Genomic DNA, 14813 nt, shown 5'->3' on the forward strand with positions numbered 1-14813 from the left:
CAAATCTGTTAGACAAAGAAAATTACTGAAAATTAAGAACATTTTGTGCACGCGACTTCCAAGTGTTCTATATCCGCTCACCTCCCCTATATAAGAAAAGGGGCGGCTGCTATCTAGGTTGTATCGCTGTCTGATAAGCAGGTGGAAAGTTTACAAAGCTGAAAACAAGACCAAATAAAAGAGAAATTCCAACGACTATCATCCAAACGTAAGTACTGACCAGTGGTGTACCTGTTGGCTTTGCTGTTGTGAAAGTCTTTTTCTTTTTAATATTTACTATCAGCGTAGATCATGCTCTTGGAAAGTCGGACATAACCCATGGAACAAGACGAGGAGAAACATGCATTCAAAGATTCCCACGAAGTTTGTGTATAGTGGATGTAAAATTAAGAATACATTGGGCACTTCAGATGATAGCCAAACTATAAATAAATAACCTCATCCAATTGGGCTCATCACCGACTGAAAGAAAAGTCAGTTTTAATTCATTTATATGGCATAGACTAATGGAACTGTAAAAAAAATGACTTTACTACAAGATCTGTGGAATTTTAAAGAAATCTTCAGTTTAAAAGTTAAAAAAAAAAAATATGATAACGGGCATGACTTGACTGCCCTCCAGCATTAGGCACACACATATTTTTACTGAAACCCTAGGGGAAAAACAATTAATACCTTTGGATACCCCAAATTCGCGTCTGCTTTACTCAAGATATGGCCCAAGAGGTGGCCAGGACTTATGGACACCTGGCCTAAAACTAAAGGCTTTTTAAGTATCAGTAAGGATCGATGATGAACTTCTACTTTTAAGCTCATGCTTCAAGTTTCCAAAGGGTTTGTGATAAAAAAAAAAAAAAAATACCCGAACAAAAAAACAAAACCCATGCATTTCCGCCTAACTGTGGTGGATACTTGATTTAATTTAATGGTTTTGAACTTAAAGGTTGGTAGCATAAATTCCAGCTGCCAAAATGTGTGTGTACCCACATTAAAGCAACAGAAAAATCTGTTATTTTTAATTTCTCTTAACAGATACAATAAATCTAAAGTTTTCTTTCATGTTGACATGTTATAAATTGACTTATCTGTAACAAAAGCAGCAGTGTTTTTATGATAGATATCTTAATGAAGTAAAAAGTTGAGCATTTTTGAATTAAAATTTCATGGAGTAGTATGTATATGTGTGTGTGAGAGAGAGGATATGTGGGGAAAGAGAGGAGAAAAACAGAAAAAAAACTTTTAAATTCCAGTATAATTTTGGAACACTGAATTAAATAGATTTGTGACTGATGTTAATTTTTGTAACTATACACATTTTTTTTTAAATGTTACTGAGATCTTGGATAACACTTTGTGTTTCATAGAAACTGTAAGGCCTCAGGAGTCACACTAAGGCAGACTTGAGTATCTGATTCTTTCCTGCAGACCTAGGTGAAGGTCATTGTAGCTTTGTTCATCACCTGACTCATCACATGACCTTTTAGTGTTTAGGGTTGACCTTTTAGTGGGCATCTCCTAAGAATCTCACATGACCTGGAGTAATCTGTACACTCATTTTGTAGTGAATCTCAGATAGAGTGTATCTTACCTGCAATAACTGTATCCTGTTTTAAAGAAAAAAAATTATCCCTCTTGGTACACTAGGTGCAATAGATCTTTCTTTCTTCATTGGGTCCATACATATTCCATCCAGCTGTATAGCTGGAAAAGATTTAAACATTTGCTTTCATGATGTTTTATTGCACACCTGTAGTAAATATGCTTGTCTGACAAAGAAGAGATTTACCCTCAGCTGTTTCCATGGTATGTGTAAACATAGATTACAGGCCACTGGTGTTGCTGGTGAATTGTTAGCTATGTTTCTAGTCCAGCTCACATGTCCTAGAAAATCTAAGAATTAATATCTGCCTAGAGGAGAATGCTCTGTCTCTCTCTTACACATATGAAGTTATGAAGTGACCCTTATCCTGAACTATACTAAGTGTAAATATTAATTTACTTTCATCTTGCAGTCATTGACTTAGTGAGCACTGTACATCTGCATCATGCGTCTTGTGATCCATGATACCTACGATCAGGTTTCCATATGGGCTGCAAAATATGTCCGTCGACACATTTTGGATTTTAATCCTGGGCCTGATAGACTGTTTACTCTTGGACTACCAACAGGTAAGAAAAATGTGTTTTAGTCAAAATAATTTTAAGCTATTTCTGACAAACAGAACTGTGTGCCTTTACTGATCCTTTTATTATACTCATTACAGTTTTAGAGTTTAAGATAAGTCAATAGTGCCTCCTTAGATCACCAGGACTAAATGATGGAAAATTTGCAATTTATATGCTTCTTCAACTGTCACCTATCTGGGCTTGTTTGTAAAATATTTATATTTTTTTCAAATTGATTAGGCCTCTGTGAAATTTGATGAGGAAACAGCTATGAGCACTTCATCCACTGTCTTTTTTTATTCAGGTAGTACACCACTAGGCATGTACAAAAAATTGATTGAGTTTTACAAGGCAGGAAAAGTATCCTTTAAGTATGTCAAGACATTCAACATGGATGAATATGTAGGTAAGGATACAATATGTGTACATAGTGTGATCTAGTCAAGACATTAATGTTACAGCTCAATTTTTATACTTATGTATATGTATATATCATGTATTATAAGTTTTACTGGTAAAGTAAATAAAAAAACTATTCTTTATGATAATTTTATTTAAAAAGAACTTATGAATTTGTTACTAAATTACAGATTTTTTGAATGTCTGATTACATATAATTTTCTTTTCTTGAACCTGTTTTGTGAGCATTCTCCATATTTATTAAAATGTTCATAAAATGCCACTTTTTTCCTCTCACTATACTTCATGAATATAGATTGCATCATTTGCAATGGAACATTCAAAGATACTGAGATATATTTACACAACCAATATATATCAATATATTTTTAGTAATTTTTGCAAAAGCTTGTAAGGACAAGTTGTTTTGCTTTTTTTAGTTCATATAACTGAAAAAAGTTTATTTACAATCTGTGATAAGGTTTGGAGAGGAATCATCCCGAAAGCTATCACACCTTTATGTGGGAAAACTTCTTCAAGCACATTGACATCAATCCAGAGAATGTCCACATTCTGGATGGGAATGCTCCTGATTTAGTCCAAGAGTGCAACAATTTTGAGACTAAGATTCTTGCTGCAGGGGGCATTCAACTTTTCATTGGAGGTGTGTGTGAGATCACCATGATAAAGTAAAATCTTGAGTGAACTGAAATATTTTCTCAAATTTTTGTTTTTATAGAACATTGTGAAGATTGAGTGGGGTGGGTAAAGAATATTTTGTTTTTTAAGGATGTAAATTGTTTTTTCAATTCTTAGCTTTTGTAAAAATGGTGTGCCTACTTTTTTGATAGCTTTAAATTTGTATCCTTAGCACGTGAAACTATAAATGTGCATCTGTGCTGCAAAATAAGGGTCATTTTAAATAATCAAATTTTAAACATAGTTAGAAGAAGAATTATTTTATTAGTTCTGATGACTTTTCCTTAAAATTAGATATACTAATTTTACTACAGCAGCATTGGGTTTCACTATCTTATTGCAAATACTGCTTGTTGTTAACTTGAAAAACAGTTTCAGTTATGTTATAAAGAATTTTAGAAAATTGCCTTGGTGATAGCATAAAGCATCTTTTTAGAAATTAATAGCTTAGATAGACTCCAGTGTTATATGACACAATATTAAACCAGTTCTTAACGTTTTTTGTGTAATTACTCTTTTTTTTCTCTCTTCTACTGTTAAGTAAGCTGTAGGTTCTTTAGCTTGAATTTTGAGTAAATGCTTAAGACAATTAAATCTAAAGGAGTTTCCAAAGAATGGTGCAGTGATTGTTAAATGCAATACGTGCAGGTATTGGTCCTGATGGTCACATAGCATTCAATGAGCCAGGATCTAGCCTAGTATCTCGAACTAGAGTGAAAACACTGGCCCAGGAAACCATCCAGGCAAATGCTCGCTTTTTTGGAGGTGATCTTTCTAAAGTACCCACTCAAGCTCTGACTGTGGGAGTTGGGACTGTGATGGATGCAAAGGAAGTAAGTTCTGTCATTGAGCATTGGAGAGCATAAACATGTTAGCTAGTATCATGCAGAGGGTTTTGGGCATACCTTTACATATAATCTACATATTTTAAGGCTTTTGTACATTTTCTTATAAGTGGTGGTCTTCATTTTAAGAAATTTGCTTTTAAAAACTTCCTTACATGGAAAATGTTATGATCTTATAATAATACAAATAATAGTAATTTATTTCCATAGTATAAAACACATCACATTTAATACATATGATTTATCTTGTCTTCATTTGGCATTTTGAACTGAGAGAAATTAAGTTGATTTTCAGCTTTTGGATTTAAAAATTTGTTGCAAAATTTATAGTCCAGGAAATATTTTAATCCTTTTGGTAGACAGAGATAAACAGTGATGTGATTCAGTGTTTGTTTCCCTTGCAGGTGATGATTTTGATCACAGGAGCCCATAAAGCTTTTGCTCTTCACAAAGCCATTGAAGAAGGTGTATGTCATATGTGGACCGTCTCTGCCTTTCAGCAACACCCATCCACCATCTTTGTCTGCGATGAGGACGCCACCAATGAGCTACGAGTGCGTACAGTCAAATACTTCAAGGGACTGATGCATGTGCACAACAAACTGGTAGAGGATCCTGAATAGTCCACAGCAGTTTTTTTCTTTGAATCTCTTATGAGGAGCTGGCTCTTTCTCTCCACGGTATGGTAGCCTGTTTTGCCCTTATCGTTCCTTCTTGCTTTTAAAGTGATCTAACGATTGGTTTATGTAGCTTTTGCTAGTCGTTGCTGGCTCCTGGATTTGTGAACAGGATCTTTATCTATTTACAGAATACCCAATTCAAAAAATTTGATTATTTAAAACTTTATTTTTCATTGTGAAAGAAGAGAAAGGCACACTGTAGCAAAGTTAGCTCTTAAAAAATCGTAAAAATTTCATGCATAAACACTTATAAAAAAAAATTAAAGCAGATAGGACTAGTTTAACGAGTTATCTTGAATCATCTATCATCCGCCCACATTTTAAGGTAAAGGAGTAATCTCTTTGGTGCCTATGTGTGTAGCTGACAGCACAGTTAAGCACCAGGCATTAAGACATTGCCAGTTTTGTTACACTAAATGAAACCCATCTGTTGCAAGTCTTTGCCTTTTGACTGTGTCATTTATAACTTGTCTTCCCCTTTCAGTGTGTATTGTACTCATTAACCTGTAACATGTGACATAAAATAGTATTTTCTATTCACATGTGATGACAACACAGGGACAACACACACATTTTTTTAAAGATTTAACTGGAGCAGAGATCTAACATTCTTGAAGAGTCTAGTTCACAAATGTACTTTTGTCTTGCTTGGGATAGTGGGTGACTGTATGCTGTGAGACATTGGGAAGCTGTGTATGCTATAAATGCTTATGGAATACTGCTAACAGATAAAGAACTAAGATCATGCAAAGTGAGTAGTCATTTTATCTGCATCATGTTAATCACCAAAACAGGTGAAAAAATTGTTAAACTTAATTGAGAACTGTATCTTTTTTTTCAAAAATTAAAGCTTCACACATTTCTTTGAGATGTTACCTTTTTTCTTGGTCTTGGATTTAAAAAACCTGTTTTTGTCAACAACAACAACAAAAATGTTATTGCGCTGAACAAAGGGAAGTAAGACAGCATGAAAAACAATTACTCGAAATAGAGCTGATGCCTGTCCTCTCTTCGTTAAACGATGGAGAACTTGATGTTGAGTTGAAAACATGAAAATCTGCTTTATGAAATAACTTAAACTGTGGAGTAAACAGTTGTCGGGTAACAGATTTTGAAAAATGAGTGCTCCTTGGTGAGAGATGGCTTATAAAGCTCACTGGCACCAAAAAACTTTTGTTTTCATTAAAATGAGTTAGTGGGTGTCTTGGTGGTGAGACACAGATGACATTTAATTAAGGCCTAAATGTTTTTACACAGATTTACATGTATGTATATGTATCACAGAATGGTTTATAACTGTGAAAGAGGATAAAATGGGATGCCTGTTATCTGTGACAACACCATGAGAAACTTGGAAGAACAGAAAAATACAAGAATTGTGAGCTTCCAATTAACAGTCCTAGAGAAGTCAATATGTAGGGTCAGCAATAGTACAGTTGGTACCTACACTTCTGGTCATGTGACTGGGCTGTCAATGGCAAAAATGACCTCAATATTGTCTGTACTATTATGATAAGCAATATGCATTTGTCAGATTCTTTATATTTTGTATATGCATTTTGTCACATTCCATTATCTTAATTTTAATAAAACTATAAGCATTCTTGAAATTTGTGGATGAATTGTTTATTGATGAATTTATATTTCCTAAAGCATCAAGTGAAAGTGTGCACATTGGAGAATTTGCGCATGCTTGCAGGTATATTCCTGTGTGAGAGATTTAACAACATTGCAAGAAGGGAGATAAAGAGAACATAAAAGTACTGCACTTAAGTAGGTTTTACTTGCACAAAGATGACTACTAAACTGTTTACCATATTATGGTGAATCATTTATTTCTTGCTGCAGTAAGTGTGCATAGGACTTATTACTACCTTAATGACTTTAATGATGCTGAATGGTTGCTTAATATGCTGCATCCCTTCTTTCCACACTCACGGACCATAAGTTCATGGTTAAATGTCTTGTGGGAGATCTGTTGCTGGTGTAGGTGCTTGTCCATCACGGTTCTGCAGTTGAAGGTGTTTATGATCATGCATAAAACAAACCTATTCTTCTAGCAGTTTATCAGTGATAGTCTTGAGATGCTTTAGAATAACATTAAACATCATTTTTTTGGAGTGGCTAATTATGCTGATGGTTCTGTAGTTTGGCACAGTCTGCAGGATCACTAACGCTCGTCTGTGGATCTTGAAAGACATTGGCGTCAGTCGACTACTGAAAGTTGTATGGCTCTTTGGAATATTCAGTCCTATTGACTCTTACACCATTTAACTGATAAATGACCATAATACGAAATGTTAACTAGCGTTCTAGAGTTAAAACAGCAGGATCATTGCTTGTTTGTGGTACCAATTGTTTTCTATCTGGAAGCAATTTCTACTTAGTGAGGTATGGATGCTTTTCATGCTCCAATATTAAGAAGAAAAGCCTGTTGTTGAATAACAAACCTAAAATGATTGTGTCACGTTAGTCTAACCCTAACCCTGTATGTAACATTTTTGGAGTGTCTTGGCTGCACTGAAATAAGCGTGCTAATGGGTTAGCGTGTTATCACTCTAGGTTGCACCTACTGCATGCTGTAAGACCAGACAGTGCAAGTGGCCGGATACTCACGTCTTGTAATAGTACATGAAATGCTCAATACAAAACTGCTTATATGTAACAATGCTCTATATGAGTAGGGAAAGCTTACATCACAGTCTTCCAAAGCACTCGCTGTTCACGCCATGATTGTAAGGTAGCCTGCATGAAATGGAAGGATAGAAGCTGAAACTAGAAAAGTAAACACAGAATGTACCAACAGTAATGCTGAGACCGTACTTTCCCCAGTACGAGAGCGTATGCACTAACCGATATAAACAGCAGCAAATAAATAAATGGATGGAGCGAGAGCTTAGTACGAGGACTGCTGATTTGTTATTTTTATCACATGCTATTTTTAAGTCTTACGACTATACCGCCTGACGTCAAACCTACCCATCTCCCCACCCCCCGACAAGATGGCGGGAGTTACGAAGACCACATGAAGCTCAGGCAGTTACAAGTTTTTGTCTTTCTCCTTTGTTCGTTCACAAACTGCTAATCCACAGTTGAAATTGTTTCCTAGCTTTAACCCTTGCTTTATTTATATTTATTTTTTCGTTCTTGGTATCCTACTGTCCTCTAAACAGCATTTTTTCTCATCTTCATGGCTGAATTCACTATTCGTTGAATTCACTTGGGATGTGATTGTTCTTAAACGACGACTGCCTTTGTGTCTTGTCCCCTTTTCGTCAGATGACGCGTTTCCCACCTGTGGACTAATCTCACCAACAGCAATAGTCCCGCGTCTAGCAGGATGCCGCACCCGATGACGTGATAGGGGACGTCATACGAGCCTGTTACGTCACGGATGTAGCCTGGAACACGCCATTGGAAGAAAACAATCTAATGTGGTCAATAAACGTGTCATTAATTTATGGTTCAAGAAAAAAATGTATTTCATTATCTCGCATTTTTATGTCTAGATATCATTAAAGTTCCAGACAGGATCGCGAAAGTATGAGAAAGTATATACTTGAAGAAATATTACTTGAAGCCAGAATTACATGACTCTAAACCTCATTGCCTCTGCCATTACATACACAGTCGACTTCTGTCTGTCTTTTACTGCCTTCTGGTGGTTGTCCCAGAACTGGCTTTTATGTTCTATAAATAAATGTCGATTAAAAATAAAGGAAGAAAAGAAAGAATAAAGGAAAGCCAACTCCTACGATCCTCAAGGGAACACGAAGTAAATAAGAAAACTACAAACAAAACATCTTGCCTGCAGCTACAGATTGGTTTGAGCCTAGAACGGGTGCATAATGACTTTTGGAGTCTATTTCTGACTACGTATCACGATTTATCAGTATAAGATTCTGAAGCTGATTATATCTGTTCTTACCAAGTAGTGGGTACACGCCGGCCATGCTGGCGCCGACCACGAACTGAGCAAAGCCAATGCCCTTGCCCATGTTCTCCAGGCCCGTGTACTCGATGATGAGGATTGCTCCCAAAACGTTGGACACACCTCCTAGAAGGCCGTGCACCACTGCCAGCACCAGGAAGTGCACGAATGACGTCATGAACCGCACGAACTGCGTCATGATGCTAAGGACGACGAAGGCGATGATGATGAGCGTGGAGGCATGCAGCTTCTTCGAGTCGGCGATGAAACCTGTACCCAGTCGACACACGAGGTCAAGGCCGCCAGTGATGCTGAGCAACAGGGCTGCCTCCGTCTTGCCGACTCCCTTCTCGATGGCAACGGCGGGAAGGAGGTTTGTGGTGATGTTGACCACTGGGAAAAGGCGAAATACACCAGCAGCATGCGAAATGTGGGCCGACGGAGAAGAGAGAAGTCCAGCACAGACAGCGCCGACTTGCAGCATTGCACGACACGGCCTTCCTGAATTCTTGGCTTCGGTCAGAGGTAGTCCTTCCCTAGATTCCCCTACTATGAAGCTTTCTTCCTCTTCAGCATCTTTCTCTGGCTTTTCATGTACTGTATAGTTGGCCATCGTGTCACGGAGGTCTATAACAGTCATGGAACCAAATTCTAAACTTGGCATGGAGATGTATTTAGCTATGGTGGATTCGCTGGCTTTCTCAATGATGCCACCTTTTCAAATCTCTCGTTTGCTTTTGCGCAGCTGTGTCCACTTTAGTCGGCTCCGAAAACGTTCGCTTTCGGGAGGTAGACACAAATTGTTCTTTCCCTCGATGTAAGACTTGAATTTCAGGGAGACTTTTAGCCAGACCAGCTAGGTCTCTAATTTTTCCAGTTTTGCTGTTTTTTTTCAGCTTTGCAGGCTGTCACCCCGTCAAAGCTGGTTTCAGGAGAAGTCACGATGCTGGAAGTGTTGCTACTTGCAGACGTTTCTCCAGCTCTTTGGTTGACTTGGACCACTTCTCGGCGGTCGTCCCTGATATGGTTGACGACGCATTTCGTTAAGCCTGTATTATCTCCTTCCACAGAACCAGTAACATCGAGTTCGGCTTCTTTTACTCCAATGGCTTCTCTGCCTCGCCGCTGGTGGAGCTTCTTGTAGAATGAAGTAGGTCTTAGGAGAAAAGCCGCAGCAAGCGAATGAAAGCAAATAGCTCCATACACGAGGAGGGTGCCTCGGAGACCGTACTCCTGCAAGAGGTACACGACCAAGGGAGGGATGGCAAAACTGCCCACGCTACCTCCGCACTTGCCGATGGCGAGAGCTAGGGAGCGGCGGCGTTTGAAGTAGGCCCCTACGAGAACCTCACCAGGTGAGCTTGCATGGCTAGTCCTACACCTGGAACAGGTACAGGCACCGAATGAGTGAGGAAGGGTGCCCATAGAGAAGCACACGTACACGATATTTCTCTCAATTATATATATACAAATGAGACTGATATATATATATAGATAGTCATACATGACAGGGATATATATATAATTATATCGCACTGATATAAATTGTCAGATATATAACCTATGTGGCCATTTGATATACCATATACATGTATATGTCATTGATATAAATATACACACTAAACATCTATATGCCATATTAAAATATATAGTCATATATATGGCATTGATATATCGATAAATACTGTTATATGCATGACATACTGATGTCTCTCTCCCTCTTCCCCCTGCTACACACACACTTACCAAAAAGAATAGATTGCACGCAAATGAGGGTGATGAGATCCCAGCAATGGAAGACAGAATTAAACTCAAAGTAACGCAGAAGGAGCCAATGATAACAGTTTTTCTTGAGCCAATGCGACCAACCACAGCATTCATAACATAAAGTCCTGAAATTCAGATCAAAACATCTAAAATACGCATTAAAAATTAGAAATAAAATCACTCAGATCCATAGTATAAAATTGCGAACTCCTAAAGGACTGTGATTGATATATATATATCCACATCTATTAAACTTTTTGATAAATTTCTGCTTTTTTTTGAAAAAAAAAAGTATACTGAAAGGGAATGACACATGGAATAAAAAGCTGGGCTTACATGATAGATACTGACTACTCTCTCTCTCTCGCTCTCTCTTTCTCTCTGTCTCTGTGAGCAGTCGTCAGGGGAACATGATGAGACGCAGCATTGGTAAAGACAGGTCTATCGGACACATTTTTCCCCGTTGATGTCTCCCAACTGGCAGCCTGTCCACCTTGTTCAAACCACCACTTTTTCTGCCCCTTCGAAGTCCTCCACACATCCCTGGAGGACTGTCTCGGTTAGTGTGCCATGCCGCGCTGAGTGTGCGAACCTTAGCAGTTGTCGCTGCTTGCCGGTGGCGAGCAGAGGTTCCTGGAACAGACCATGCAGGTGACCAGACTGCCAACAAATTCGTTTGTTTTCTGTTTCCTGTAGGAGATTCCTAAAGCATTTCATGTCCAGTGCCGGAATCTTCCTCTCTGTTTCCCCCAACAGGATCCACGTTTTCCAGCCGTATAGCATGATGGGAACGACCAGGAACTTGTATTTCAGAACTAATACTCCTCCTGTCCTGTATCTTGTTCAGCATCGCCGTTGCTGCCGTTTCCCCTTGCCACAGACGATTCTCCAAGGCTTACTGGGGGGCTCTTTGAACTATAAACCCTGACAGGCAGATTCTCTGTTGCGCATGCGCACACCGCGAACGGAAGTCGCTGTAGTCTCGAGCCCAGCACGTGACAATGATTGTGAAATCGAGAGGGTAGACAGTTAGCCACATGTGACCGTTCTGAGTCAAATTATCACTTTTATTATTTCGGCTAAGCCAGTGAGCATTTTATTTCGGCCTCTTGCGCTTGCGCCAAGTATAAATCATCATTCTTTCCCGCTCAAGGGACGATGAAGCTGCCGTAAGAGAGAGAGAGAAAAAAAAAAAAAAACTACTCCAGAGGTGTCATAGACTTTATTTAGTTTATTCATCTGTTCGTCTATTTCCGCCCCTCTGCCGGTATGTCTGTCCAGACACCCCTTCCTTCATCCACCCGTCGGTCTGTCCACTTGAAACATCTCCAGTTTATCACCATTTCCTTCCATTTTTTTCTTTCCTTCATTCCTTTCTGCTTAGGCGCGCGTGGTCTATGTGCATGTTTATGTATAGTGAATGAATGAAGTAAGATTGAGAAAAGGAACGCAAGTAAATTTCCAGCACAGCATACAACAAATAAACTGCATTGTTTACCGGCAACAAACAAGTATCAGAGTAGTTTCCCTTTCACTCCAGCTACGGCTGAAACAAATTATTAACACACATTACTCTTCAGTAAGCAACAAACGCTGTCACGTCACGACAGTGAATACGTCACCACTTATGCTGAAGACTGCGGATCTGATGCCAAAGATGAGTGACGTCTTGGATGCAGGCGCCCCGAAATGACTCAAGCAGCTCAACGAAGATGATTCCAGTAGACCTTAAATAACCAGTGACAATGGTAATGTTGATGAACGTCCCTGGAAAAGGAAACCCCATCAAGACACTTTAGCTGAGCTTAAATAAACTCCAGAAGTGTGTGTGTGAGAGAGAGAGAACGCCCAGATATAAACTCAATATAAAAATTGAAATCTGTAGTGCTGGCGACCAAAGTACCAAAGAGCTTTTTTCAATGATGATGGTTTGCATCTTCGAAAGAAGGCGGTTAATATGACAAGGTATTCTATTTACAAGGTCTGAGACCAGATTTGAACCCATGACATTACAGTCTTGAGGTCATAAGCAAACTTTTGACCACACTAGTGGGTCACATCATCCGGGTTCTTCGACTGGTTAGTTTGATTAAAAAGTGCTCCCTGATACTGATGATTTCGCACTACGAGGAGGATGAAGGAATGGTAGGAGAAACCTGAGAAAATCGCTGACTGCCAGCCCTGTGAACATACATAGAGCGAGTATACCCCAAGACGCGACCTAAACCCAGGAACTCCTGACTTTCACTGCAATGATGACAAGTGAGCTACCGGGCTCCCTTTCAGTGGCCATTGACAGTGTCTGCATATTAAACATTTCTTCTTTTCAGAGAAATCTGCTAATTAAAAACAGTTATAATCAGGTACACATACTTTCGTTATGGAATAAAGTAACTCTTCAACCTTACTATGTGTGTAAACTACGGAATAAATGCGCATCTCACCAAGAACGATCATCCATGCCCATCCCCGGTCATATGGCACGCCATCACCTTTGGTGACCTCCCTTGATGTCGCCTCATGAGTTTTCTCTACTGTTCCAGAGCTCTGAGGCGCCAACTGTCCTTCATCTTTCACGGTCTGTGGACTTTCTGACAGCAGTGGTCCCCAGTCCTTGCCATTTTGGTCCCCTTCAGTCTCTGATCGGACATCACTGTCACACACAGCAGCTGTAGCTGACACCGTGTACGGAGGACAATCACGAGAATACCACGTAAAGCCTTCGCCTTCAGTTGCAAGGAACTTGTCTCTAGATTTCTTAACAGCAGAAGAAAATATGTCTCAGAGAAGGACACAACAGTCTTTCTAACAATCACGATGTTCTCATCAACATCTATGGTTCCCAGTTTCGTCCTTCACTATAAGCGCACTGCTGTGACCCTTAATCTCTTAGTACTGACCGCACGTGTCATAAATAGGTTCCAGTGTCAGCTGACGTGATACCTGCTCTCTGAATATGGACCTTTCAGATGCTCAGGTGTGTACAGGTAGTTTCATGCCAAAAAAACACAAAGTGTAGTCTTGCGTCCTCGAGCAGAATAAGATACCCGACATCTGTGGATGATGAAGACTGACACCTGTGCGACCAGCGACGGTACACGGCCAACAGCTGGGAAGTCGCAGGTTCGTAGAGCAAGTATTAATCGTGATTATCGGGTAACACTTCAGCGGGGGTCAAAATCATGCACTCACCCGATGTACCCAACTCTTCACTCAGCATCTTACACTAATCTTTACAATCTAAGGTGCAGCGTTATCTCTAACACGAGCAACCACCAGTTTCTTTACAACATCTCGGTGATGTCCTTAGAGCTTCCTCCTGTCACTTTACAATCTTTACATCTACTTCTGCTATTCTTCTGAATACTGAATACAGTATCTTATTGATACTGAAATGTGTCTCAGTGAAGTATAATACAAATATAAAATGTGTAAAATAATTGAATTTTTTTACTGCAAGCTATGAAGGTCAAACGTGAAATGAACTGACAGGTTAATGGCCATAAGAATGTCTTTAGTATGTAAAAACAATATGGGAAAGACACACTGACCTTTGCTGTGTCTCATCTGATCTGCCCTACGACTGTCACCTGTGGTACCAGTTATGTGATGAGAAGAAAAAAATTAACAAGCCTACTTTTGTGAGGTTGTGGAAAAATGAAGCTTTTACCTCTCTCAAAAATGCGCGAGAATTTGATATTCAGTAGCTTTCGACTTACAAATTTGAAGAATTAGTCAGTTATAATGAATTTTTTTTCAGTCACTAAGATGACTCGAGCCAAAGAACTTTTTTTGTGGGATTCCCATTAGCCACGTCTTTTGTCCCTCTCTGCCTTTATTTCTGGAGGACCCTCTCTGACACAAGAATTCGGTGGTGAGGTGCTAGTTTCATCGTCTTGAACAAGGTGAACATTCAGCAGGTAGTGCCCTGTAGTCATTGGGTCTTTTTTCATTCATCGTTTAAGAAAATGGTAGACATCACTTGCAAGAGTGGTATATGTTTGGCCTTCACAAGGGTCTTGTTCTTATCTGCACACAGTGATTTGAAAATTGCCCACAGAGTGATTAAAAGACTGCTGACAAGTGGAATTGTCACTAAGATGTACCATGACACATTTTACTCGCTCTGGCTGCATAGAAACAGAACGAGTGTAATTGCTACCACGTTGACGGATGTCTGAGCATCACACGAACTGGCACGATAATCATTTCACACGCCTTCCAGAAGTTCATTATTAACGTAAAATAAATAAATAAATAACTAAATAGAAATTAACAATCAGCTTATTAGCCATCCAATGAGCCAACTAGCAAGTTAGTCTCCTA

The 14813-nt window shown here is 39.1% G+C and overlaps 2 protein-coding genes across 2 annotated transcripts; one reads left to right on the plus strand and one right to left on the minus strand.

The window, feature by feature from the left end:
- The first annotated feature begins 64 nt into the window (after positions 1–64).
- LOC112558634 (glucosamine-6-phosphate isomerase 1-like) lies at positions 65–6405 on the plus strand. Its single transcript, XM_025229204.1, has 6 exons — positions 65–208; positions 2013–2169; positions 2471–2572; positions 3047–3229; positions 3913–4097; positions 4514–6405. The coding sequence occupies exons 2-6, from the start codon at positions 2046–2048 to the stop codon at positions 4730–4732; spliced, it is 813 nt and encodes a 270-aa protein (XP_025084989.1). The 5' UTR covers positions 65–208; positions 2013–2045; the 3' UTR covers positions 4733–6405.
- Positions 6406–7457: 1052 nt separating this feature from the next.
- Positions 7458–13719, minus strand: LOC112558633 (monocarboxylate transporter 13-like). Its single transcript, XM_025229203.1, has 5 exons — positions 12932–13719; positions 12110–12254; positions 10467–10612; positions 8718–10101; positions 7458–8190 (listed from the first exon to the last, which is right to left on the minus strand). Exons 4-5 carry the CDS (start codon positions 9382–9384, stop codon positions 8027–8029), a joined length of 831 nt encoding a protein of 276 aa, XP_025084988.1. The 5' UTR covers positions 9385–10101; positions 10467–10612; positions 12110–12254; positions 12932–13719; the 3' UTR covers positions 7458–8026.
- Positions 13720–14813: the final 1094 nt, after the last annotated feature.

The sequence above is a fragment of the Pomacea canaliculata genome, linkage group LG3 (genome assembly GCF_003073045.1).
Source record: "Pomacea canaliculata isolate SZHN2017 linkage group LG3, ASM307304v1, whole genome shotgun sequence".
Lineage (NCBI taxonomy): Eukaryota > Metazoa > Mollusca > Gastropoda > Architaenioglossa > Ampullariidae > Pomacea > Pomacea canaliculata.